The sequence below is a fragment of the Lagenorhynchus albirostris genome, chromosome 15 (assembly GCF_949774975.1).
Source record: "Lagenorhynchus albirostris chromosome 15, mLagAlb1.1, whole genome shotgun sequence".
NCBI classification, from domain to species: Eukaryota; Metazoa; Chordata; class Mammalia; order Artiodactyla; family Delphinidae; genus Lagenorhynchus; species Lagenorhynchus albirostris.
In genome coordinates this window covers 998,145-1,025,304 of record NC_083109.1, presented here as the reverse complement: position 1 = coordinate 1,025,304, position 27,160 = coordinate 998,145, and the positions used below count along the sequence as shown (strand labels likewise).

The 27,160-nt window shown below is 63.2% G+C and overlaps 1 protein-coding gene across 1 annotated transcript; it reads left to right on the top strand.

The window, feature by feature from the left end:
- The first annotated feature begins 60 nt into the window (after positions 1-60).
- On the top strand, positions 61-27,160 carry COL20A1 (collagen type XX alpha 1 chain). The gene is made up of 34 exons (XM_060123937.1): positions 61-1,050; positions 3,046-3,156; positions 7,776-7,919; positions 8,093-8,236; positions 9,626-9,784; positions 10,809-10,973; positions 11,622-11,786; positions 11,967-12,136; positions 12,359-12,488; positions 13,184-13,329; positions 13,419-13,542; positions 13,703-13,842; positions 14,305-14,434; positions 14,628-14,770; positions 14,919-15,051; positions 15,366-15,508; positions 15,692-15,821; positions 16,856-16,891; positions 17,533-17,671; positions 18,893-19,035; positions 19,197-19,306; positions 19,750-19,908; positions 20,000-20,077; positions 20,615-20,701; positions 21,397-21,450; positions 23,159-23,254; positions 23,367-23,420; positions 23,546-23,599; positions 23,895-23,948; positions 24,776-24,847; positions 25,256-25,291; positions 25,397-25,463; positions 25,653-25,799; positions 27,011-27,160. Exons 1-34 carry the CDS (start codon positions 723-725, stop codon positions 27,034-27,036), a joined length of 4,017 nt encoding a protein of 1,338 aa, XP_059979920.1. The 5' UTR covers positions 61-722; the 3' UTR covers positions 27,037-27,160.

Genomic DNA, 27,160 nt, shown 5'->3' with positions numbered 1-27,160 from the left:
GATCTGAGGATGACCTTGCCCTTCCAGACAGGGTGGGGGCGGGCTCAGCGGGGGCGGGCTCAGCAGGACCGGATGCACAGTGTTGGGCTGGGGAGGGGGTCTGGCCCCCCAGGGTCACAGGGGTGGAGGAAGGAAGGAGCTGCGGAGGAGTCCTGTTCACAGCCTTGAATTCTGTGGGGAGGGGAGGGGCCTGGCTTGGGATCTGGGGTGCCCGGATAACCTGTGCACCATCCTCTAGCCCATCTGCAGCCCCGAGGACCCCCTTGAGCTCCACTGCCCTGGGTGTGTCTGGGCCGGGGCTGGCCGGAGGCCTGAGATCCTGCATTACGTTCCCCTCTGCTCTGTCAGCAGAGGCCCAGAGGCAGCCCCCCAGGACCCAACCCCACCTTTGGGGCTACCCCCACCTCACTGAGAGGCCAGCTCTGGAACCAGGGGGCTGGTTGTCCTGGGTGGCCGGTCCTCAGCCAGGACACGCCCCTCCTGGGGCCAGCAGGGGGAGCGGCACAGCTGGGGTCCTGCTCCAGCAGGGGTCCCGCTCCCAGCTCTGATGCCACTCAGGGCTGTGGGCAGGGCCGCCCCCCACCTGGCCTTGGTTTCCTCCCCAGACCCCTTGGCCCTGACAGTGGCCACCCCAGGCTGGTCTAATGACAAGTGAGTGACCAGGGCAGCAGCCAGGCCCCGAGCTGGCCTAGCTGGCCTGTGGAGAGGGTCCCGAGGGCGGGATGCAGAGGGTGCGGGTGGGCAGACGGAGGGCAGCTGACCTCCCGATCCAGGAAGCTCCCCCAGGCCTGTGGGATGCTGGCCCCTGGGGACAGGAGGGCAAGTGGCTGGAGGCCTCCGGGTGTGGGCTCGGCCCCAGGCCTACACAGGCACAGACAAAGAAGCTCTGGCTTCGAGGTCAGGAGGGGACAGAGGGACAGACGGACAGATGGCTGAGTGGCCTCTCCTCCTCCCGCAGGCCACACACCATGAGCATCCGTGTGTGCCCCCGCCTCGGGGTCGGCCTCTGGCTGTGGCTGGGTGTCACCCTGGGACTCGGCCAGGGACAAGGTGAGGACACGGGTGTGGGCTTCCTGTGGCCCCTGCCTGCCCCCCACCCCAGGCCGTACCTGCCCAGGGCACAGGTCCCCCAAGGGACCAGCCTCCCTCTGGCCCTGAGCCCCCAGCAGCTGCTATTCTGGGGGGACAGATGCTCAGGGGGCAGAGATGGGAAGAGGGGACAGCTCTGCCCACAGTGTCGCCCTCAGCTGTGGCTTGACCATTTGGCCTTGCGGTCTTTCTATTTCTTTGGGCTTTTTTTGTTTTCCGGTTGTTGTTGTTTGGGTTTTTTTTTTAACAGTTATTAACACACTGCGTGTGCATTTAATTCCCTCTTATATTAATATTTTTTCCATCACCACCAGATGCCTTTTCAATGTGAAATTTTCAAAACAGCAGAATCTAGAGTAAAAAGTGATGCCCCGCCCCCAGGAGAGCCCACGATGCTGCCTCCAGCAGGTCCCTGCTCATTTAAGCTCCTCTAAGGCGCACATCACATCAGCCCCCTGCCCCCTGCGGGTAGCACCTTGGGTGACTACACCCCATCCAGCGAGGGGACGCTTCTGCTCCCTACTGGACGTTCACAGTGTGTGCCTTTCGGGGTAACGCTGGTCGCAGTATCCTTTGTAACACCCCAAACCCGTGGGGGAGGGCTGCGTAGACTGACACTGGGAGGTGGTGTCCACGTCCCAGGGGCCGTCCGAGGCTCCACCCCTGCCGGCCACATCCCTGGCGTGCACCTGGCTCCCACGGGTGATGAAGGGGCAGGAGACTGCCGAGGGCTGGCCTCATGGGGGGCGGCAGGGGTGCATCGTGCCGCCACCCAGCCCGGAGCCCCGGCTCTGGTAACCGCCTTCTTACTGGTGGTGCATCTTCGAGGTTATACTTTTGCACGCAGGTGGTCGGGGCCCTCTGTCCTTGGGGCTCTGACAGGATCACCCCGAGGGGGCCAAATCACTAAGGAACCCCTACAGACACTTGAGTCCAGACAGCACGAGGTCCCTGCAGGCTCTGGGTAGACAGGGGAGGGCTAGGGCGGGGCGGGGCCCCGCATCCACGCTGCCCTTCCCCGAGGGTGGCCCCGTGGGGGTGCCCCTGGGTGGGTGCTGTCTCCCAGGCGCCCCACCAAGGCCCTGACGTGCAGACTCAGAAGGCAGCTGGGGATGGCCCCCAACATGCCAGGGGCGCGGGAGACAGAGGCTCTTCGTGAGCTGGGCTTCCTGTTCACAAGTGGCTTTTCAAGGCCCCCGCTCCTGAGGCGTTCCTGCCTTTCAGCCCAGGCCCCAGGGATCAGCGGGGCCCGCCCAGCAGCCCGGCTCAGCTGTTCCCTGCTCTTAAGCGATCATTGTGTCTGCCGTGGGCTCCCCCCGGCCCTGCCCTTCCCCTGTGCCCCAGCTCTGAGGGGGGCCGCCAGAAGAAGCCCAGCTCTGTCCCCACTTTCCAAAACTAGCCGCCTCTGCCGAGGAGCCCCCGGAAGCCCGGGGCCAGGCTGTGCCTGAGGGCTGAGGCCTCGCTACCCCGTCCTCCCCCCAGGATGGAGCTCCCGGAAGCTGGGGGCCAGGCTGTGCCTGAGGGCTGAGGCCTCGCTACCCCGTCCTCCTCCCAGGAAGGCCAGGCCCACCCCAGGGCACCCCACCCTCATGGGCTGTGTGAGCCTGGTGGTGACCTTGGGGTCTGCAGCTGCGGGGACTCGGCGGGGACATCCGGGCGGGATGGCAGCTGCAGTGCTGGCTCAGTGCCCGCGTCTCCGGTGGGGCAGTTACGGTCACTCCGGGAGGCTGGCCTCAGTGCATGGGGGCGGGGGCCTCCCTGGACAGAAGTCCGCCCTCCCGGGTGCTGCCAGGCGGTCCCAGTCCTCTTCAGCCCCGGGTGGGGCCTCTTCTAGAGTTCCCCCAGGTGGGACTGGCCCCCTCTGACCCCTGATGGGGCCCCAGCTGCTTCGGGGCCCCCACAGCTGGTTGGGGCGGTTGCCAGGGGGCAGCCCTGACCCCCGTCCTGCCTTCGCAGCAAGCAGCCGCCTGAGGCTGGTGGTGCTGCCTGAGGACCGGCTGCAGATGAAGTGGAGGGAGTCGGAGGGGAGCAGTCTCGGCTACCTGGTGCAGGTGAAGCCCAGGGCAGGTAGGGGCCCGCGCCTCCCCTCTGCGCGCACTGATGGTGACCACGGTCAGCATGGCGGTCGCTGTGCCCGGCTCCTCGCGACTCTGCCTCCCTCCTCCCCCCCTGCCCCACTAACACGGGGAAGCTGTGGCAGGAGAGCGGGGCCCCTGGAGTCCCCACCGCCGTATCCCGCGCCTGGCGCACGCAGAAGGCGCTCGCTCACTTGGAAGAAACAAGGATCCTCCTCAAGCTTAGAGCTCTTAGGGCTCTGCCAGTGCCCAGCGCCAGGGCAGACTCACGGTATCAGAGCGCATCCCACAGGAGGGCAGGCGGCAGAGGCGCCTGGCAACCCGACACAAACCTCCAGACGGGATGAGGGCTGCGAGTGTGAACAGCCTTTCAAAAGCTGAGGTTTGACACGCAGACAAGCCCACAATCGTGGGTGTGTGATTGCAGAATGGGTACATGCACGATGCAAAGGCAAACTGGAGCTCATGCCCTGGGTGAGGAGAGGCCCGTCCCGGTCTCCACCCCCTCTGCTCCCAAGCAGAACCCCCTTGTTGACTCGCTTGTGGTTTTCTACTATCTCAACTAAGCCAGATTTATTTACCTTATTTTTCACATCTCTTTTATCTTTGCTGATTTCGTGTGCGTCTACTTATCCCATTAGTTCCTGAGAGAAGTATTTTAAATCCCCCATCGTGACTATAGGTACATCTTTCTGTGGTTTCTCACTAATCGTTGTTTTATACATTGAGGCTCTGATGTTAGGTGCATACAAATTCAGAATTATCATATCTTCCTAGTAGATTGAACCTTTTTCATAATGAACTATTCTCATTATCTCTGCGGTTGCAGTCTTTTCTTATAATCTCTTTTTTGTGAGATCAGTGTTGGTCCGCCAGGAAGCGTTTGCACTGAAAACCTTTTCCCATTCATTTACTCAATTTTTCTTTAGCCTTTCATTTTAGATGCATCTTCTAAGAAGCATAGAATTTGTGTTGTTTTTATGTTACAATCTTTGTCTTCTAATTGAAACATTTTTCCACCTACATTTAATGAAGTTACTGATATATTTGGGTTTAAATCTACTATCTTCCTACTTGTTTTCATTTTGTTACACTATAATGTTTTTCCTCTCCTTTCTTGTCTTTTTGTGGCACTGAATTTTTATGGAAAATTTTAAACACATGCAAAAGAAGAGAGCGTGATGTAATGAAGCCTCATGTTCCCAGAATTTAGCTTCAACAGTTATCAACGTACGGCCACTATTGTTCCATGTTTGTCTCTCCAACTCCTTCCTTATAGTGTATTATCTTAAGGCAAGTCTCAGACACTATATAATTTTGTCTATAAATATTTCAGTATGTTTCTCTAAAAGGAAGGACCAAAAAATAACTCTGGTGCCATTGGCATACCTAAAAAGTAAAAATATTTCAGAACCATCGATAAATAATTTGTTGTGTTAAAAATCTTCCAGCTTGCCTAATAAATATCTTTTGCAATTGACTTCTTTGCACTGAGATCCCAACAGAGTCCTTACACTGTGCTGTTCGCGTGTCTCCGGTAATGTTCCAGCTACAACAGCTCTCCTCCTTTTCCTTGACACTTATTTGTTGAAGAAAGAAGGTCGTTTGTCTGCCAGAACTTCCAACATTCTTTGTTCTGCTGATGGCATCCCCGTGGTGCCACTTTTATTGCTCCCCTACCCCTGTCTGTCCTGAAGATTGACAGGTCCCAGAGGTTTGGTCAGATTCAGGTTTGATTATCTTTTGTTGACAACAATCCTTTATAAGTGGTTCTGTGTCACTCCTTTTGCACCACAGCTGGAGGCCCACAGCATCTAGTGTCTCTTTTTTGTGTGTGAAGTTAAGATTGATGGGTAGGTGGGGGACGATTGAGCGCTGTTTATCATCCCATGTCCCCCTCTGCTCAGTAGTTACGTATCCCTTTACTCCTGCAGTGATCACCCAGAGACCGCCGTGCCATCCTTAACTTATCAACGTGTAACATCCATGAAGGCTACGTTACCTTTTCCCACACAGGAGCAGCACAACTACATTTATCCTCTTTTCATGCATGTTAATCTATATCCATATTAAATCTCATAAAACATTTTCATTTGCGTAGTGTATAAATTCGATGTGAATTTGGACCAGCTCACGTGTTTACCCTTTTGTTGTTCTCTTTTCCTTCCAGCATGTCTGGGGTTATTTTTCTCCTGCCTGAAAATGTTTCCTTTAGTAAGGGTCTGCTGGTTACACATTCTTGTGTTTTGGGGGGTTTTGTTTGTTTGTCTGAAAATGTCTTTATTCCGCCTTCATTCTTGAGGGATATTATTGCTGGGTATAGAATTTCAAGTTGGAACTTTCCTTCAACACTTTGAAGACTCCTTTGAACGTCTCTTGGTTTCTGTTGTTTTTCCTGAGAATTCAGTTATCAACCCGGTTGCTGTCGTAACGTCTTTTTCCCTGGCTGCTTTTGAGACTTTTTCTTCTGTTTGGATTCTCAGCACATTTAATCTGATGTTCGTGGGTGTGGGTCTCTTTTCTCCTGCTTCAGATTCACAGGACTTCTCAAATCGGTGTCTATTGTTTTACAGTTCTTTAGCTGTATCTCCTCAAACATTGCTTGTGCCCCATTCTCTCTCTGTATCTGTGCCTTTTACTCTTTCTTCTATATTTTCAATCCCTTTATCTCTCCATGCTTAACTTCGTGTTTTTTATTCTAACTGATCTTCCACCATTCATCTCTTCATTTGTGTGTAACAAGCTGTTAGGTCATTCTTTGAATTTCTAACATCATGTTTTGTGTTTTTCTCTTTCTTTTTTAAATTAAAATTTATTTATTTACTTATTCTTGGCTGCGTTAGGTCTTCGTTGCTGCGCACGGGCTTTCTCTAGTTGCGGCCAGCGGGGGCTACTCTTCGTTGTGGTGCATGGGCTTCTCATTGCGGTGTCTTCTCTTGTTGCAGAGCATGGGCTCTAGGTACACGGGCTTCAGTAGTTGTGGCACGCGGGTTCAGTAGTTGTGGCTCATGGGCTCTAGAGTGCAGACTCAGTAGTTGTGGCACACAGGCTTAGTTGCTCTGTGGCATGTGGCATCTTCCCAGACCAGGACTCGAACCCGTGTCCTCTGTGTTGGCAGATGGATTCTTAACCGCTGCACCACGAGGGAAGTCCCTGTGTTTTTCCATTCTAGAATTTCCATTTGGAAATTTCCGTTTGGCTTTTGCATTCAAGGATTCCTTTTTTTATGGTTTGATACCTGAATTCATAGGCTCGTCTTTTAAAATTTCAAACTACTTAGCATAGTTATTTGAAAGTCTCATGACTCCATTATCTGGGAAATCTGTGGCTCTCTTTCTGTTGTCTAATGCTTCTCTTAACATTCAATCACATTGCCTTGCTCCTTCGCATATCCGGTTACTTTTTACTGCATACCAGACATTGTGACAACTTATAGAAATAATTTATGGCCTTTGATAACATTGCCTTCCTTCAGAAACAATTTATGTTTTTTTCTGACAGACAGTGATGTGAACTAGCAGTTTTGGGTCATCTTCACTCTGTTTTAGAAGTTAAGATTATTTGAAGTTGGGCTTCAGTCCTTTCAAGAGCCAGTCTATCCTCATTAACCCTTGCTCCTGGGTGGAGCTCTTCAGTGTCTCAACCCAAAGAATGGCGGGGGCGGGGGGCACATGCCAAGGACTCACTTCCTCAAAGGGCCTGCCTGTACATCCCTCCCCTGTGCAGGCGGGCCCAGGAACCCAACAGACCTGGGTTTAAATCCTGGTTCTACCATTGAGTAACTGTGTGACTTGATTTTCCCACCTACAAAATGGGGGGATGGTTTTGTGAGAATTACGCAGCTTGGATCATATGAAGCACGAACACCCGCGCCCTCCCGGCCTGTCCCACCTCCCCACGTGGGGCTGGACCCAGGCTGGGGGCCGTCCGCCCCGCAAGACAATGGACTATGGGGCGGGCGTGCAGGTCCTTCGTCTGTTATCCCCTTCCTAGCACCTGAGACCCGAGAACCGCTAGGTGCTTCCTGACCTCTGACTGCAGTCTCTCCAGTCGGTTCCACGACTGCCTCCCCTGAGAGCGTGGCAGTGTCCCCTTTGGAATAGTTTCTTTTTTTAGTCAGACTCACAGAGTCACAGTGGGACATGTTTGCAGGTTCGCTGTTGTGTGCCGTCCAGCCCCCTGCACACGGGCAGGTGGGGCCTTTCTCTGTGTGCAGCCCCCGTCTTCACACCTTCACGCTGTCCCCAGGGCTGTTGTGCTGGGCATCTGGAGGGTTTATGGGTCCTCCCTCTGGGGAGGATAAGTCCTTCTGGGGAAGCTTTGTAAAGGCATCTTATTTTGCTGCCGCAGAGATACATTCTTTCTCCATTTGTTACCCAGGAGGTCCTGGAGAGGGCAACAAAGACCTCTCCCCTTTTCCCCTCCCCCGCCCCAAGGGGAGGAGCTGGGGGAGGGGGAAGAGGAGGCGCCTGGAGGATTTTGCCCCTCCCTGACACACCTGCAGGCACACGCAGGACAGAGTGGGCGCAGCACACCTGCACGCACAGGTGCACACACGCGCACACAGCATCCACCTGGGCGGGCTCGACAGCTCTCCCCACCCCCACCCAGGGGACCTGGAGCAGGAGGTGATGCTGACTACCAAGACCCCCAAGGCCACGGTGGGGGGCCTGAGCCCCTCCAAAGGGTACACCTTGCAGATCTTCGGGCTCACGGGCTCAGGGAATGTCCTGCTGGCTCGGAGGGAGTTTGTGAGTAAGTCCCTCCGGGGGTGCATGTGTGCAGAGGAGGCTGGAGCCGAGCCCTGGCAGCCCCTCGACTGGGAGCCCCATGGAGCCTGGACGAACCCTCGCGGGGAGGGTTGTGTGCAGCCCCAGGCCTCTCTTCCCTCCCTGGTGGTCCTGACAGCCCCTCGCATCTCTCTGCAGTCAAAGATTTGAAGAGTAGCTCTGCGAGCAGGAGCAGCCGGAGGCCACTGGGGGCAGCCCTGCAGCCCAGCCCCTCCCACGAGGGGAGCCCAGACCTCGAGCCCCCAGTGGCCTTAGCCCCAAGCCAAGACCTGCCCACGCCTGGTGGGTCCAAGCCGGGGGACGGTAAGTGCCTGGGACGAGGAGCGGTCCTGAGCTTCCCGCGGATCCTCTCCATGCGGCCAGGACGTGCTTCCTCCCTCTGACCTCACACTCCCCAGCTTCACTCAGGCTTGGCTGCCGCGCTCCTCGGTTCACTAAACCCACTGGGGCAGGTCATCTGCTCGGGGAGCCCTTGGGGCCCCAGTGCCTGGTCCCACCACCCTGACCCCTCTCAGGAGTCCCCCAGCCTGAGTGTGCTGGGGAGAGGTGACACAGCCGTGGCCACCGCCCCCCCCAGGAGTACCTGGTGAGGAACAGCCCCCACCCAGGGGCCCTGAGGGGGAGGCCCCTGCCCAGCGCACCCCAGACCTGGAAGAGCACAGCCACGCCAGGGCCTCGGCTGGAGGGAGAGAGAAGCCAGGTAGGACGGCCAGGGTGCCAGCCTCCGCAGGCCAGCGGGATGGGACCACAGCGCCGCACTTCCCTCGAGGCCCTGCGGGCAGGGCTGTGCCTCCCCCATCAGACCTGAGATGTCTCTGATTTTGTTTCTCCCATCAGACTTGGAATGGAAGAAGGTACCTCCTTCCTTAGCCTCACGTGGGGTCCTGGGGTCCGGGCCGCCTGCTGTCTCCCAGTGGACTTGAGGCCAGGGCCTGCCTCCCCCACTGGGGGGGCATCTCACCACACCTACCCTGCCCGGGAGCCTCAGGTGGGGCCTGGCCCTGGCTCTGGGGCTTGGCCTGGGGGCACTGTCTGTGCAAAACTCAGGAAGCCCCAGATCGAGGGGTGTGGCCTTGTCTCCAAAGAGCTCTTGGGTCCTTTGGACAAGCCCCCTCACCAAACGGTGAGGCCTCAGCCCAGAGCTGGCAGGATGGGCAGCTGCCTGGAGCTGTCCGTGGTGCTGACGCAGCGACCCCGGTTGGCACCCCGTTGGGCAGCCTCTGCCCGCTGGGCCCGGGTGTCGTGTCGGCCGGATGAGGAAGGTGGAACCCCCCTACCCCTGCCATAGACAATCGCACAGTGACCAGCACCGCCAAGGCTGATGGAGGGCAGAGGTGCCAAGGCTGATGGAGGGCAGAGGTGCCAAGGCTGATGGAGGGCAGAGGCGCCAGAGCGGCTGGATGTCCCGTGAACCCTCCCTGGGGGGCTCGGAGGGCCTGGGATGATGGGCTGAGTTCCAGTGCGGTTTTCTAAGTCTGGGGAGACCCTAGTGCCTGTCCCCCAACACCCAGCTGCTCACCTCACTTGAGACCGGAGTCCTGTGGCTCCTTACCCTCTACCTGCCCCGGGGAAGGAGATGCTGGGGCTGCAGCCCGCCTCCGGGGCGGATCAGGGTCCTGCAGCAGCAGCGGGTCTCGCCCAGCACCTCGCCTCCCTCCCCTCCTTCCCCAGCCGGACCCCAGTTCCGCTGCACGTCCCCCACACCCGTGGACATGATCTTCCTGGTGGATGGATCCTGGAGTATTGGTCACAGTCACTTCCAGCAGGTCAAAGACTTCCTGGCCAGCATCATTGAGCCCTTTGAAATCGGGCCAGACAAAGTCCAAGTAGGTAGGTCCCAGCCCTGCCCTGCGCCCCACGCGGGGTGTCCTCACAACTCCTGCCAGCCCCCAGCACAGGCGATGCTTGGAAAAGGGAGTGAGAATCGGGGAAGGAGACACGCAGCCTCTGGGAACGAAGGCTAAGTTCCCACCTGGACAGGCAAGGGTGGGGTCCCGACCTGCACTGGGGGGACAGCTGGCTCCTGGGGGGACATTGTGTGGAAAGCGAGGCTTTGCAGATGTGCCTCCCTGGTGACCCGGCGAGGCTGTGTGTGTCCTGCCCGCCTGCTGTGTGCCCACCCCTCCCAGCCTGACTCAGTACAGTGGGGACCCCTCCCCTTCCAGGCCTGACTCAGTACAGCGGGGACCCCCAGACCGAGTGGGACCTGAATGCCTTTCACACCAAGGAGGAGGTGCTGGCCGCCGTGCGTGGCCTCCAGTACAGAGGGGGAAACACGTTCACAGGTCTGCCTGGCCCCAGCCCCACCCTCGGGGTCTATTCAGGTCTTGTCCTGAGGTCGGCTGCCCTCGCGCCTTCCCAGATTTGGAAATGTGTGTTCTGAACCACGCCTGAGAGCTGTGTATTCACGCCTTTGCAAAGGACAAGTCCACCTCGTTCATCCATGGTGAACGTGGTGTGCTGGGCAGTCCTGCTGAAACCAGGAGACTCCTCTGGTCGGTAGAGGCCCCTGAGACGGCCCACCAGTCGCTTGGGGGGGCCCTGCCAGCAGCAGCCCCCTCAGGGGGTCTCGCCCTGGCAGGCCCCTCCCCCCACCACAGGTCCCCTCCCTGTTTCCCGTCCTGGGGCCTCACTGCTCTTGAGAAGACAGCAGGGTGTGGGGCGCCGGCCCCTGAGTCTCTGGGTGCCTTTGAGGGAAGGAGAGGGGGCATCACTGCCCTCCGGGCCCCCGCAGCCTGAAGGGGCCAGGCCCGGCCTGGTGGACAAAGCAGGGGGCCAGCGGCTGGTGGAGCCTTCGCGAGTGGGCAGGGAGGGTGCTTGGAGCTGCCAGCACTTTCTTCTCACTGCACCCAAGGCCTGGCCCTGACCCACGTGCTGGAACAGAACCTGAAGCCCGTGGCGGGTCTCCGTCCGGAGGCGGCCAAGCTGGTGATTCTGGTGACGGACGGCAAGTCCCAGGACGATGCCCGCACTGCTGGCCACATGCTCAAGGGTCTGGGCGTCGACGTCTTTGCTGTGGGTGAGCAGACCCCGGGCTCTCACGGGGAGTTTTCACAGCAGGTGGCTCCCACGCCCCCCCCCCCACCACCCCCGGGGCTGCAGGTCTTGTGGCCTCTGAGCCCCAGCCCGCTGTCTGCGAATGGGGAGGACAAGTCCCTGCTCCGAGGCAGCCGCGTGAGTCGGCGTGGGCGGCACGGCCGCTCTCTAATAAAGTGTCTATAGACGTCTCCGTGCCCCCTCCTGTCTGCACGGGCCCTGTGCACGGCCCGGAGGCCTTGCTCTGCTCCCTTAACTGGCCAGTCATTGACTCTGTTCCTTGGGGAGGAAAGTCCAGACTTGGGGGCAGGGATTCCTGGAGGCAGAGACCGTCCTCGGTGCCTGACCCCAGCCCCAGGGTGTGCGGGACGCCGAGGAAAGCACACTGGCCTCCCTCCCGGCCCCAAACCCACAGACAGCCAGGCAGGCATGCACAGCCTGAGGGGGACCTTCGGTGTCTAGCCCCACCTTCACACCAGCCCGTCTCTCGCGGGGGCCCGGCCGGGTGGCCCCGCTCTGGGCCTGTGGAGTCTTGGGTCTGTGGCTTGGGAAGGAGCCTCTGCCGGCGGCATGCCTCGCAGGGGCCCAGTGGTCCTGGCTCGCGACGGACAGCTCGCCCCACCCGCGGCAGGCGTGAAGAACGCCGACGATGCGGAGCTGAGGCTCCTGGCGTCCCAGCCCCTGGACGTCACCGTGCACAGCGTGCAGGACTTCCCCCAGCTCGGCTCGCTGGCCGGCCTGCTCAGCCGCCTCGTCTGCCAGAAGGTGCAGGGCAGGCGCCCGCGCAGCGGCCCAGGTGAGCGAGCAGGGTGGCACGAGGGCAGGGCCTCCCATGCTTGGCTGCAGCCCCACCAGGCCCCGCCCACGCGGTTCTCAGGGCTCTGAGGATACCTGGGGGAGCGTTGTCCTTCCCGGAAGTGGCCCCCAGGGGCGCAGGCAGAGCCACTGTCGCCAGCTGCCCCCTCCCGTCCCCCAGTTACACCGGCCGCAGCCGCTCCGGCCCTGGACCCCCTTTCCGCTCCCACCGGCCTGGTCCTGACCCGGGTGACCTCCTCCAGCATCCACCTGTCCTGGACCCCAGCCCCGCAGCCACCCCTCACGTACCTGATCGTGTTGCGGCCTTCTAAGGGCGGCACCCCCAGGGAGGTGAGAGGGCCCCCCTCACGCAGGCAGGGCCGGAGCCGGGCCCACACGTGGAGGAAGAAGAGTGGCAGGGGCAGGGGGCTACCAAACCGCAGCCCCTTGCCCCCGCAGATGGCCCAGACCTGGCCAGGGACGCAGCCGCGCAGGGAGCGCGGGCTAACCCAGCCCTCCCCAGCACGCGCCCCCGTCCCGCCCCCACCCACTCTGTCACGGCTTCTGTTCCAGGTGGTGGTGGAGGCGCCCGCCTCGTCGGCAGAGCTGCACAACCTGACCTCCAGCACGGAGTACCTGGTCTCCGTGCTCCCCGTCTACAAGGCCGGCGTCGGTGAGGGCCTGCAGGGCCCGGTGACCACAGGTGGGCGAGGGGGCACCTGGGCTCAGGGTTGTAAGGGCTGCCCCCGCCTGCAGCCTCCCCTCGGAGCCTGGCACCGGGTGGGGCACACCCCCAGCCTGTGACCGAGGCCGAGTCACTGGGCCTCTCTGACCCTGTGTCCTCTTCTGAGCACAGTGATGTCGTTTGTCGTCACCCCGGTCGTGGCTGGGACCCAGTACTGCTGCTGCCTGCACTCTTGGGGCTCCCGCCCCGTCCAGCCCGCAGGCCCCCAGGGCCTGCGTGAGCCGCCCCCCAGCAGCTTTACTGAGATACACCCCACGACCCTCCCATTTACAGTGTACAAGGCGGTGGTTTCCGTTTGTCCCGGCATCGCGCACCCACACCTTAGCAGTCACCCCCAGTCCTCCCCTTCCCCACAGCCCCTGCCCACCCCTGATCTCTTTTCTGTCTCTGGGGTTTGCCATTCCTGGACCCTCCATATAAATGGGACCACACAGCATGTGGCCTTAAGTGAAACCAGGGTGGCCCAGGGCGAGCCGGGACAGGGACTTCAGTTGTCTGTGCCCCCCACCCGCGTTGGTCTTCCCCCCTCTGTGTCTCATCAAGACACACCTGGCCTGCGCTGCCCGAGACCCTTTGTCCCGCTGGTTTATGGGGCTGAATTCTGCCTGTGCTGCGTTTCTAAAGCCCCTCCACGCCCGCCCCGTCTCCCCCAGCGCCCCTGCCCCCACCCCAGGCGCTGACCCTGGCCGCAGTGATGCCCAGAGCCATCCACCTCACCTGGCAGCCGTCGGCAGGGGCCACCCGGTACCTGGTGCAGTGCTCGCCCACCTCCCCCACGGGCAAGGAGGAGGGGAGAGAGGTGCGGGGCCGAGGGGGAGGGGAGGCGGGGGAACCAGCCTGGGCCGGCGGGCGGGGGCGCAGGCAGGGGCCAGCGTGAGCCTCCCGCAGGTACGGGTGGGGCAGCCCGAGGCACTGCTGGATGGGCTGGCCCCGGGCAGGGACTACGAGGTGTGGGTGCGGAGCCTGCGAGGGGCAGAGACCAGCGAGGCCCAGAGCATCCGCGCCAGGACCCGTGAGTGCCCCGCCCGCAGACTGCTGCCCACTCTGGCTCCCCGCAACCTTCCACGGGTGGGAGACCCCGACCCCATCCGGTAGCCCCATCAGCCCTGGCCATCGCCCGCCATTCCCCCGTACGTGTGGGGCGGTCCCTGAGGCCTTGGTGTGCCCTGCAGCCGCCCTGGCCCCCCCCAGACACCTGAGCTTCTCGGACGTGAGCCATGACTCGGCCCGAGTGTCCTGGGAGGGCACCGCGAGGCCTGTGCACCTGTTCAGGGTCAGCTACGTCTCGAGCAAGGGCGGCCACTCGGGACAGGTGAGGCCAGCCCCTGGCCGGGGCCGATGTCCTGGGCTGTCCAGGGGCATGAGTTGTCCATGGGGACCCAGTGCCCTCCGCCTCCCCCACTGGGCACCCTGCATTCAGGGTCGGTGGGTGTGGCCAGGTCTCCCCAGGCACAGCCTCAGCCGGTACAGGGGAAGTGGAGGGTACCTGACACCACCTGGGCCCTTGTGGGCCCCTGGGGGCGGCAGACGTGGAACAAGGAACCGCACGCGAGAGCCCTCGTGCATGTGGGCGGGGGGTGCGTGGCGTCACGAGAGGCGAAAACACCGGCTTGTTGGGCGGGCTGGTGGGCAAGGCCCCACCCCCGTACCATGGATCCTGCGCCCCGTCCCTGTCTCCCCAGTCTGGGGTGGTCACGGGGCAGGCCTGGGTCTCCCTCTGGCGGGCGCTGCCCCCTCCGCAGCTGCCCATGTCCCCACCCCCACCCGCCTGCAGACGGAGGCTCCTGGGAGCGCCACCTCGGTCACTCTGGGCCCCCTCTCGTCCTCCACCGCCTACACGGTCCGCGTCACCTGCCTCTACCCTGGGGGCAGCTCCTCCACGCTGACTGGCCGCCTGACCACACGTGAGTGTCCCCAGGCTGCTTCCCTCTGTGCCCCTGGACACTAAGATCAACATAGCTGCTCGGTGTCTGCTCTGTGCAGCACCAAGCCAGGTGAGGGCGGGTACCTGGGCAGGTGTGACAGTGGGCCCTGCGGGCACTGTGCGTGAAGACTGGGGGCCCCTCTGCCACCCCAGCCTCAGTCTCCCTCTTCCAGGGAAGGTCCCCAGCCCGAGCCAGCTGTCGGTGACAGAGCTGCCTGGGGACGAAGTCCAGCTGGAGTGGGCGGCCGCAGCGGCGTCCGGCGTGCTTGTCTACCAGATCACGTGGACGCCCCTGGGAGAGGGGAAGGCCCATAAGGTGTCGGGGGAGAAGACCTTCCCCACCCCAGCTCCCGGGGTTCAGACCCCCATGCTGCACCCTGGGGACATTGGCCTTCATGTGGCCCAGGCCGGGCCCCAACGTGTGGACACAACACGGCTGGACACGCGGTCCCTCCTCTCCGCAGATCTCTGTCCCGGGGAACCTGGGCACGGCCGTCCTGCCCGGCCTGGGGAGGCACTCGGAGTATGAGATCACCATCCTGGCCTACTACAGGGATGGGGCCCGCAGTGACCCCGTGTCCCTCCGCTACACCCCCCGTAGGTGACCCCTGCTCTGCCGCAGACCCCTCGATCTGTGGGCCCCCGACAGGCAGTCCCCCGAGTCCCTGACCCTGCAGCTGGACCACTTGGGTCCTGAGCCGTCCAGGCAGGCATCCCTGGGATGGCCAAGGGTCCAAGTCACCTGGAGTGACACAGTGCCCAAGACGGTCCTGGAGCTGGCCTGGTGACCCTGTCTTGGCCGAGGCCACTGGGCAGCGTGGCGGGGCCGTGGAGTGGGAGGGTGGCGGACGTGGTGCAGAGCGGGAGTCGTGCTGCCATCTGAGGCCCCCCCGCCCCTTGCTCCCCCGCAGTCAGCTGGAGCCCACCCTCCAACCTGGCCCTGGCCTCGGAGTCGCCTGACAGCCTGCGGGTCAGCTGGACACCCCCGAGTGGCCGTGTCCTCCACTACCAGCTCTCCTACGCGCTGGCCTCAGGCTCGGGACCCGAGAAGTCGGTGGGTCTCCCTGGAGCCGGGAAGCCATCGTCCCTCGTGGGCCCCTGGGTCCTGGGCCTTGGGGGAGACAACGTCCCACCCTGCCTGTTAAGGGGGCCACTCTTCCATGGCAGGACCCACAGGGAGCTGAGACGCCCAAATGAGCAAAGACGCTCAGGTGACCATCTCCCCCGCCCCCCCCAGATCTCCATTCCAGGACCCAGAAGCCACGTGACTCTCCCTGACCTGCTGGCGGCCACCAAGTACCGGGTCCTAGTCTCAGCCGTCTACGGAGCAGGGAAGAGTGTGGCAGTGTCTGCCACGGGCCAGACGGGTGAGTGGGCACTAAGACCCCCAGGCCCCAGCAGACCCCAGCCGGACCCAGGACCCTGGCAGGTCCCCGGGAGCCAGGATGTGTGGGCCCTGTCACTCCCGGAGGCACCCTGCACTGCAGACCTTAGCGGAAGGAGATCCGGTCTTCATGCAAGACCTTCCTCGGTGTAGAATGCCAACCGGGACCCCAAGGGTTAAGGCCACTGCAGTCCAGCTGAACGCGTGCAGGCTGACGCGGAGGGGATCGCGGCTGTGGCCCGGCCTGCAGGTGCCCAAGGCTGGGGAGCGGCCGGTGTTCTCCTGGATCTGCGTCTGGGAGGCGCAGGGCAGACGTCCAGCCTGCAGGAGCAGGAAGCTGGACGCAGACCACAGACGGGGCGGCTGCAGCGGAGCCCAGGGCCCATGCCGGGCTGGCCCCACCCTCGGGGTATCGGTTGTCCCTGGGGTCCCACCACCTGCAGGCCAGGGCCCGGCTGAGAGGAGTCTTTTGTTTTGCTGCTTTTCTTGGGCAATCAGACGCTCGGAGTAGAAGGCCCTCAGAGGCCAGTTAGCCGACCGCCCCAGCTTCCCTCTGTGTCCCCTCCGTGGGGTTGCCTGGTTTTGGCTTGAATACCTCTGGGGACGAGGGCCTCACTACCTGAGGCTCAGCACCCTTCCTATTTTTTGAGGGGGAGCCGCTTCCCGCCCTGAGGGTCCTAGTTTCTGCACGCACTCGCCTGTGAGTGATCCTGAGCGCCCACGTAGAGCTTGGCAGTGGGCAGGCCTGCAGAGCTGGGTCCCGGGATGGCGGTGCCCCGGGCGCGTCCTCACACCCAGGCATCTCCCTGGCCCTGCCGCCTGGGGCGCATCTCCTCTTGGGTGCAGCTCCCAGTGGCAGCACCCAGCCGGATGCTGTCTTCCTGGGGGTGGAACCTGAGGCAGCAGGACACTGTCCCTGTCCCATCCCCGTCCCTGAGGTGTGGGGACCACAGGGCATGGTGTCGGGCCACAAGGGGCCCCTCCCCACTGACCCTGACCTCTGTCCCCTCTCAGCAGCCTGCCCGGCCCTCCACCCGGGTGGCTCCCCCCCAGGTAGGTCCCCCACCCCGTGTAGCAGCTGCTTCCCACCAGCCCCTAGCCGCCCCTGCTCTGGGTCCTTGTCAGGGGCTGGCCTGGGACTGGGGTCAGGCGATGCTGGAGGCCCGGGTCCTGCGTGGCCTCCGTGAGCCTCTGCTGACCAGGAACGGGGCAGGCGAGGGGCTGAGCCAGGGTCCCTGGCATCGCATCTTTACTGCTGTGGGTCTGAGACAGCCCGAGGGAAGGCTGACACGTGGGCCCCCGTGGTCAGGGAGACCTGCCAGGTCGGGGCGGTGGGGTCGGGCTGCAGGCGGGGGCCCAGCTTGGGGCGGGGTCTCCCGCGGGATGTCCAGCAAGCTGCTCAGCCCCAGCTGCAGGGCCGGCGAGTGGGGATGGGGGTGGGATGGGCGGGTCCGGGCACTGAGGGCCGCTGGGAGGCGAGGGCTGCGGGCAACAGAAGGGGCAGGACGGTGCTGCTTGCGTGTCCTTCCCCAGGCCAGGATGGAGAGAGAGGGGGAGGAGCAGGCCCCCGAAGGCCTGCGTCTCCCTCGCTGCCCCTGCTGCCTTCCCTCACCTGACACCTGGCTTTCTTCTCTGCCCCCTCCCCCACCGCCCCTCCCGTCTCGGCTTGTCCCTCGCGCCCCACCCCTCCCCAGGCTTTGACCTGATGGCAGCCTTCGGGCTGGTGGAGAAGGAATACGCCTCCATGCGTGGCGTGGCCATGGAGCCCTCGGCCTTCGGCCCCATCAGGACCTTCACGCTCCTCAAGGATGCTCAGCTGACCCGCCGGGCCAGGTCGGGGCGGCATGGGCCTGGGAGCAGGAGGGCACCCTGCGGGGGTTGTGGGGGGGGACGTCCCCCAGGCCCAGTGGCTGCACCCCAGAGCCAGCCAGGGAGACTCCCAGGGGGACGTGGGCTCCAGGAATCCGAGTTCCACAGATTAATAAATCTCTTGTGGGCGGAATGAGGACACGGTTGGGGGGGTCCTTCTCCGCATGTGGCCCAGGGATTGACCAAACTTGCAGACTTCTGGGCGGGGGCCACCAAATTTGTCTCCCTGAGAACTGCCTCCTTTGTGCTTTCATTTGATGCTGCGAATATCCGGGGTTTCTAAGAAACCACTGCTTCGTGACTCACCACGATCAAGGCTTGTGATGACCTCCGAGGTCTAATAGTTGCCCCACTTCGTATATGGAGGTGTCTTTAATCACTCATTGGAAATTCCACACGCACAGCATAATTTTTCTTAAGTTAAAATGTTTTACGTTGCAAAGGCAAATCACGTACTTTATAATAGAAATTTGAGAAATACAAAATGCAACCCTGGGGCTGCTAAGAGTGGAAGGGGCTCCTCCCTGGGTCAGGAAGGCTCCCCAGGAGGTGGCAGAGGGTAGGAGAGAATGGGAGAGGGGAGGGCGCTCAGGAAAAGGAGCAGCACGTGCCAAGGCCCTGGGGTCGCTTTGCTTAAAGAATTGCAGCCATGAGGCTGGGCTGTGTCTTCCAGGCCCTTGGTTATCCCAAGAGCAAAGGAAGGGCAAATAGGGAGGCTGCAGGCCATTAGGAGCGATTTTATTGGGTGACTCAAGACCCTGTTCCCTGCCCCTCCCCACCGCTGAGCACCAGGGTGGGCACGGCACCAGCACAGACCCCAGCTGCCCACCCAGTCTGAGCAGCTCCCAAGGGCAGAGCTGCCTCTGGGCTTGTGGGCTCCTGGCCCAGGAGACAGGCTCAGAGACTTTGCTGGGAGCCCTCGACCTGCACCCTCCCCACCCACGCAGAGACCCTGAAGAACGATCATCGTGGACACTGGCCGTGGTCCCTGCTGGGCCTTGGGGGAGCTGTTCCCGTTGAAACCTGACAGGCCCAGGCCGGGAGTCCTGCCCCTCACACTCCCCGCGTTACTCATGGGGAAGCTGAGGCAGGAGAGGCTCAGCCTGGCCCCAAGGATACCACTCTGCGGTCCCGGGGGTCCGGCCTCCTCTCAGGCTTGCGGTCGCCCCTGCTGTGTCCCCACAGTGACATCCACCTGGCCACCCTCCCCACGGAACACACAGTCGTCTTCCTCCTGCGCCTGCTCCCCGAGACGCCCCGCGAGGTCTTCGCGCTGTGGCAAGTGGCGGCCGAAGACTTCCGGCCCGTCCTGGGGGTCCTGCTGGACGGTCAGTTGGAGGGGAGCGGTGGGCCCCGGTCACTCCTCGAAGGCAGGGGCCACTGGTGCAGCACGGCCTCTGAGGCTTTGCACGCCCATCGCGGCTCCACTCCGGTGCGTCCTCCTGCCTTTTGCCTGGGGGTCTCACGTGCTCCCTGCCCCGCCCCCCAGCCAGCAGAAAGTCGCTGACCTACTTCAGCCGTGACCCCAGCGCCACCCTGCAGGAGGCCACCTTCGACCTGCCCGAAGTGAGGAGGATATTCTTTGGGAGCTTCCACAAGGTCCTGGAAGGTCCTGGAAGGACCCACGCACGTGCCTCCCTGCCTGAGACCCTCCTGGCTCCCAAGTTCTGGGGCAGACCCCCCACGGGGCTCTGCAGGACACAGGCTGCCCACCCCCGTCACCGTGGCTCCCCCTCTGCTCCTGTGGTCCCCTCCACCCTGGACGTCCTTACCTTAATTTGGGTCAAAGAGCTTCCAGCCCTTTCTCCTGCGTCCCACAAGTCCCTGGGAGGGGCTGTGCGGGATGTCATTTGGTCCATTTCACAGGAGGGAAACTGAGGCCCCGCGAGGGGGGGGTCTCACGAGATGGGGTGGAGTCAGGATCCTGACCCCAGGCCCCAGGGGATGGTCACCTGCCCCTCCCCGCTCTGGCCCTGGCCTGTGGGCGTGGAAGGGAGCCCTTCTTGGCCCGGGGCCGCAGGAGACCTCCTGGTGTCTCCCAGGTGCACATAGCCGTGGGCCGCTCCAAGGTCAGGCTCTACGTGGACTGCCGGAAGGTGGCTGAGAAACCCACTGGGGAGGCCGGCAGCCTGCCCACCACCGGCTTCGTCACACTGGGGAGACTGGCCAAGGCCCGGGGCCCCTGGAGCAGCTCAGCCTCGGTGAGCCAGACAACCCGGGGCTGGCGGACCCCCCTCCCGCCCCCTGACCCAGCTGCGCCTGGCCGACCCTGCCCCTCCCCCCCACCTGCAGTTCCAGCTCCAGATGCTACAGATTGTGTGCAGTGACTCCTGGGCAGAGGAGGACAGGTGCTGCGAGCTCCCGGCTTCGGTAGGCGGGCAAGTGCCCACCGAGGGCAAAAGATTCTGGGGGTAGACTGGCCATCCAGGTCATTGCCGCTCCAGGAGAAATCCAGACAGCCTTCCTGGAGGAGGCGGCCCCCAGGGCTAGAGCCGGAGCTCAGGGCGACTGGATGTGTGTCCTGGAGGCCCTGAGGCAAGGCAGGCTGGAGCGGGCCTGGAAGCTCCCAGCCCCAGGGGTGGCTGCTTCCATGTACTCAGGGCCACTGCCCTTTTCTGTGGGCACAGTTGTGGGCAGGGGTCCTTACTGACTCCCCTGGGTGCCCACACCGGGCTTGGCCATGCTGGTGGCCTGCAAGGGAGTGAGAGAGGGAGTCCTGTTGGGGGCTTGTGTCAGGCAGCTTGGGGGGTGGGCACCCAGGACCAGGTCCTCCCCCTCCCCCCCAGCCTCCCAGGGGTGGGTTTGGAGGCTCCCTGGACCCTGGTGTCCGTGGATACCCTGAGCTCTAGGGTCGAACAAGAACTGAGGAAAGGGTCCATTTAATGGTGGGGGTCTCCTTTCTCCCAGAAGGATGGAGAGACCTGCCCTGCCTTCCCTTCTGCCTGTGCATGTTCCTCGCAGACCCCTGGGCCCCCGGGCCCCCAAGGGCCTCCCGTGAGTCCAGCAGCTCCTTCCTGGGGTGACCAGGGACTCCTGGCATATCTTGCTGCCAGCGGTGATGAGGGTGGCCCCCGCATGCCCCAGCAGCCGTCCCTAGGCCCACCACCAGATGGGATAGACTTCATGAGTGTCCTGCCCGCCTCTTCCACCCCCCGGCCCACAAGTCCCCTCCTGCAAGCCCCTTCCTCCCGATGGCCACCCTCTCCCGAGCAGGCCCCTCTCTGGTGTCGGAGCCATCCTTCCCCGCTGGGGTGGGGGTCTGGGCCCAGCAGTCTGCAGCGCCGCGCTGGTCCCTGGCCACAAGGCGCAGCCACACAGGCAGCCTCTGTCCTGGGCGCGCTGGGCTGTAGGGTAGCCCTGAGGGGCCTTTCCCCGGGCCTCCAAGGAGGCGGCTCCAGGCCTGGGCCCCGCTGTGGGGCAGGTCCAGACCCTCTGGCCACCCTGAGGCTCCAGGACCCGTTCTAGCTGGTGGTCCACAGACCTCACCAGGGAGGGGCCAGGGCTGGAACCCAGACCCGCCTGAGCCCATGAACGCGGTAACCAGTTGGCTGTGGGAGGGCAGGGTGGGCCAGGACGCCCTCGCCCCCGGAGCCCCTTCTTCTTCTCCCCCTAGAGGTGGGGACTGGAGTCCAGGGCTGCTGGGGAGGCCAGCGTGCAGCCCGGCCTCAGCCTCGCTTGTGCTTCTGCAGGGCCACCCCGGGAGGGACGGAGCCCCAGGAGAGCAGGGCTTCCCAGGGCCCAGGGTGAGTTGTGAGGCATCCTGGCGGGGGGGTGCAGGACTGAGCCCCCCGCAGCCCAACCCCAGGCGGGAGCGGGGCCCCCCAACCGGGCTGCGGGGCCCCAGCCTAGGGACCGCGTGGCGGGCAGTCTTGGGCGTCTGGCCAGGACGTGTGTCCTCTGCCCTCAAGTGTGTTTCTCTCCCCAGTGGCTCCACCGGCTTTGAAAGTTGCTGGTGTTTTCTTGTTGGACGCATGGCCTCCAGCCCCCGCTCCGCTGGGTTACCTCTGCTTCTTCGCTCGTGGGGCTCTAGGCTTAACGGAAACACCTGTGCCCTGAGTTGTGACTGGTTTACCCTGTTGTTGTCTTTTGACCTGGCCTACCGTACGCGTCTCCAGGCAGATTTTAGGATCGCCTTTGTCTAGTGGACCGCGCGGGTCTGTCTCTACGGCTCCTGACTTCCGCACCGCGTTTCAAGGCTTTCCTCAGTCTGAGAGGGCCCACCCGCTCCTGGTCCCTTCTGGTGCTTCTAGCACCTTCCGACACACAACGTGCTTCCTCCTGCCTCCCCAGACCACTGCCCTGTCCGTCCTCCCAGTGTTGGGTAGCCACAGCCCCCGCCAACTTCAAATGCAGCCTAATCACATCACGAGTGTCCACGGACTCCAGAGTCCAAAGGGCTGCCTCAGACGCGGATCCTGGCGTCCAGCTCCGCCCTCAGCTTCCCCCAGTCCTCCGTCCTCTCTGTGTACGATTTTTGTGCCCCATTTATTATTCAGTTATCTTATTTGCAATAGTTTTTTATTTTCAGATGGTTTTCTTGGAATTTCCTGGTTTAAATTTACATCACCTGTGAAAAATCACTTCACTGACTCCGATTTTTATTACACTCGTTTCTTTTTCTTTTTCTGTTTCTTGTTTATTTGTCTGGTGTGGTGACACTCCAGAGTTTGTCAGAGAACCGCGGTGATAGAAGACGTCCTCATCTTGCCTTTACAGAAATGCTTCTGGTGTTTACCGGTTGAGTGTGGGCCTGGCCTGGGAGCTGAGACAGATACATTTTGCCACGTGCTAGTCAAATCCTACCCTTATTTTATTAGGAGATTCTAAAACTCAAGAGTGGGCGTTAAATAAGATTGAGTGCCTCATCAGCTGCTGTGGATGCAAACAAATCATTTTTCTTCTTGAAGCTATTAGTTTGGTGAACGATTTAATCTCTCCCACGTTCTGAGCCGCGCCTGCTCGCGTTAAAAGCCGGCTTGGTCACCGCGCGCTCGCTGCCCACTTAACGGGCCGCGGGCTTCTGTGCGCTCAGGTTCTATTTGGGATTCTCGCGTTGATGTTCACGAACGGGAATGCCTGTGGTTTGCTTTAGTTTGGTGCATTGATATGCCTGACTCACATGATTATTTGAAAGCAGGCTTTGTGTTTTTAAACTGCAAATCAAGCAGTTTAAATGGCATTAGTGTCATCTGTCCCTTAGAGGTTTGGTAGAATGTGCTGGTGTCTGGGGTTCAGGGCTCTGTGCTGGCCCGTCCGGAGTCGGCCCAGCTCCTGGCTATACAGTGGGGGCATAGCAGGACCCCTCCCTCCCAGAGTGGTCTGCGAGGGTGAAGATGCCTGTGACAGGCCTGGGTCTGGAGACCATGGGCCGGCAGGAGGGCGGGATCGAAGGAGGGGCCGCAGGACGGCCACACGTCTTCTCAGCCCCACCACACACCCCCATGTCTCCAGGGAGAGCCCGGGTCACCCGGACAGATGGGACCCGAGGGTCCTGGAGGTCAGCAAGGGTCACCAGGCACCCAGGGCCGAACCATCCAGGGACCCGTGGTAGGTGTTGCCTACCCCCCAGCACCCACCCCCCGGCCCTCTCCCCTCGCCCTCCCGCCCATCCCCCCGCCCCCTCCCCTCACCCTCCCGCCCATCCATCTTCCCCGTCCAGGGTCCACCAGGGGTCAAAGGAGAGAAGGGGGACCACGGACGCCCCGGCTTGCAGGTAGTGGGTCAGACCACACTCGGAGCACCGGTGCTGTGTGCTCAGGACGGAGGTCTGGGGACAGGGCCTCCCCCTCCGGGTCGGACCTCGGCCCAGCCTGGCTGGCTGCCTCTGTTCTATTCCAGGGCCACCCCGGCCTCCAGGGCACCCCTGGGAAGGTTGGCGTCCAGGGACCAAAGGTGGGAGAGGAGCCTGGCCGGGAGGGTCTGGAGATGGAGGCTGTGGTGGGACTTCCTTCTCTGCCCCACACCCACCTCCCCCCCATCCTGCCCCCGCCAGGGCCTGGCTGGTGGGAGGGGAGTGTCAGCCCACACAGACTGGGGATGAGTGGCCACTGCCCGGGGCGGGGGCAGGCCCTGGGATGGACCAGCCTCAGCCCGGCACAAGCACGTACCCCCGACAGTGGTGGGTTTTGGGGGTCACTGTGGGAGGGGCACCTGCCTCTGCCCCGCCCACCCCTTCCTTTGCCCTCAGGGAATGAGAGGCCTGGAGGGGACTGCTGGCCTGCCCAGACCCCCTGGCCCTAGGGTGCGTATCGCCTCCTCTGTGAGCCCCCAACACCACTCACCCCACCAGCCCTCCCCAGGTTTCTTGGGGCTGAGCTGAACAGTGACCGGGGCGGCCTCTCGGCCCCAGGCTGGGGCCTTGTCAGCGGCTGCGCTGGGCGCATGACAGTCCTTATCCCAGGAGCGCAGGGGCCGCGCCCCCCCGCCCGCCTCCCCACTCCCCGCATCGGGCAGGTTGGTAGGAAACGCCGCCATTCCACACGGCAGGAAGGTGCCTGGGCTCCCGGGTGGGCCTGGCTGGGGGACGTGGTCGGGCCCCCCTTTTCCCTCTCCGCCTCCAGAAACCCTCACCTCGGCGGCCCAGGCCGCCCTGCTGGAGGGCTGGGGGCACGGCCGTTCACTCGGAAGCGCCTTCCCTCCCAGCCTGGTGTTCCTGGAGGTCAGAGCGGAGCTCAGGGGCTGGGAGCTACTCTGAGTTGGGGGTCTGGGGCCGGCAGCCCAGAACCGGCCAGGATCTCCCAGGGGTCGGCCTCGTTGGGTTCCTGGAAGGCCGAACTGCCCCTCCTGCAAGAAGCCCCCGCGGGGGGCCCGTCCTGCTGTCACACCCGGGCTACTGGGACGTGGGCGGGGACGTATTAGTGCAGAACTAGCGACAACGGGCGGGGCGTGCGGGGGGGGGCTGCCTGGGCGCGGGGTGGGTAGGAGGCACAGCCTGCAGGAGGCTGGGGACAAGCTAAGGGGTCCCCTGATAGCTTGTCTTAGCTTTGCTCTTGGTCCAGAGCAGGCGGGACCGAAGGGAGGGGCCCCCGCACCGGAGCTGCAGCCAAACCGGAACCCCTGCCTTTGCAGGGCTTCCAGGGCACGGCGGGGGCCAGAGGCAGCATCGGGGAGCGAGGACCCCCGGGGCCTGTGGGGCCCACGGTAAGCCCCTCCCTACCCAGCCCATCCGCCCGACAGCAAGGGGGGGTAACGTGTGCAGACTTGTCCCCGCTGACCGCTCAGGGTGTCCTGCGTCTGGCACGTTGGTAGAGCGAGGCCGGCACTAAGCTCGCAGGGGAGAGAGCCCAGGCTGCCCCCTGCCCGGCCCAACACAGACAAGGTGGGGGGCAGGTGAGGGGACGTGGGCTCTGGGGGCCGGGGAGGGGCAGACCTGGGCCTGCAGGCTGGGTGGGGCCCAGGGGGCAGGGAAGCTCCCTCTCGCAGCGGGAGAGGTGGGTCCTCTGTCCTCTGGGGACTCCTGGGATGAGTCCCGCACAAAGCCTTCGGTTGGGGGGCGCGGTGGGCGGGCGGCCACGGGGTCCAGATGCTTCTCCTTTTCCTCCCACTCAGGGGCTGCCGGGGCCCAAGGGGGAGCGAGGAGAGAAGGTGAGTGTGGGGAGTCTGGGGTCTGGGCCGTCCCTGGGGAAGCACAGGGAGGCACTGACTCGGGCTGCTCAATCCACTGGCCACGTGGCCCGTCCTCCCTTCCAGGGCGAGCCACAGTCCTTGGCCACCATCTACCAGCTCGTGGGCCAGGCCTGTGAGTCCGCCATCCAGAGTGAGTGGCCCAGCCTCCCGTGAGGACCCCAGAGCCTCCGCCTTCACCCGGGAGGGAAGGGACGCCCGGCGCCCGGTCGTTAGCGAACCCAGCCTTGCGGCCGTTCTCCTGGGCCACGTGCCTCGGACCAAGGCAGAGAGCGAGGGAAGGTCTCCCTGCCCCGCCCCCTCTGACCGTCCTCCCCCGCAGCGCACCTGCTGAAGCTCCACGCCTGCACCCACGAGAGCACCCGGCCCCCCATGCCCATCTTGGAGGCCCCCAGGGCCTTTGGCACGCACAGAGAGGCCCGGCTCCCTGGAGAAGGGGGGCACGGGGGCCCCCGCCCAGAGGACAGAGGTATTGGCCCCCCTGGGGAAGGGTCTCCCCCAGTCCTGGGGCCGGTGGCTCTGTGTGGCCCTCCTCTCCCAGGTGATGGGTGGGGAGACAGGCCCCCTGAACCCACACAGAACTGGGGCTGCCTGGCTGCCTGGGGCCCTCGAGACAGCCCCTTCCCCAACCTCCCAGCAAGCCTGAGCTTAGGGCCTCCTCCCCAGCCTCTGGTCCCCTCCCTCCCGTCCCTGATCCGTCCCCCTCTCCTTGGCTGCCGCGGCGGGAGGCTTGGTCCAGTGACCTTGTTGTAATGAGTCCGCCCATCTGACTGGGGCTGCGGCGCTGTTCACGGCTCAGATGCTGATGCTGAGATGGATGGAGAAGTTGATGAGGGGAGACAGAGCTTGTGGCCTCGATGGGGAGGAAGGAGACGGCTGGGGGTGGGATGTGGCGGCTGGGAGGACAGTTCTGCGCCGAGGGCGGGGGGTGGACGGGGATGGGCGGAGAAGGGACCCCCCCCCGACTGCACCCACCACAGTCCCCCAGACATTGTCTTTGCCGTCCGTGCCTCCCGTTTGTACCTGCCGTCCAAAGCTGGCAGGCGCTGTCATGATGCCCACCCCAGCCCCTCCCCCACCGCACACTAAACCCCGGCCTCTGAGACAATGATCAGTGCCTGTTTGAGGTCAGGGACCCCCGATCCTAAGCTTCCAGCCTCAGCCTGAAGGCTGGACCCGCTGCCCCCAGGACCCACCTTCCCCAGGTCAGCATAGGCCCCTCGAGAAGGGAAAGCACTGCCGCCTGCACCCCTTGGGCCGGCACATCCCTCCTGCCCCTCAGCTGAGCGTGGAGCCCTCAGTCGGACAGGCAGCCCTGGGCCGCAGCGGGGAGCGGTGGGGGGCGGGAGCAGCGGGGAGCGTCGTGCAGGTGCCAGAGAAGCAGCTGGGGCGGGCGCAGTGGGGCGTGTGGGGGCCTCGGGGGAGCCGGCAGGACTGAGGTGGGTGCGGGAGACCGAAGCTGGCCCAGTGGGAACCCAGGGAGGCCCTGGTGGGGGTCAGCCCCACAGTGGACACCCGGCCGGGGCAGGGGCCCGGGGGCAGCGTCCTGAGGGGCGGGTCTGTGCAGACCCGGGACCCGGGGGCCTGGTCCACGCAGCTGCGCAGGCCGGGCGTTGCTTCCTGACGGCTGTCTGCTGTCCGCCGCCTCCCCCAGACCCGCCCACCCTTTCCTCCTGCCAGGACGGTCCCCCTGCTGCCCCGAGTGAGCCCGAACGTCCCCCCACCGGATCCCAGACACCGAGCGCAGCTGGAGAAGAGGGTCTGGAGGCGGAAGGAGGGGAGGCAGAGGCCGGGCCCGGGAACCGTTCCTCTGTGCGCTTCCTGTTCAGA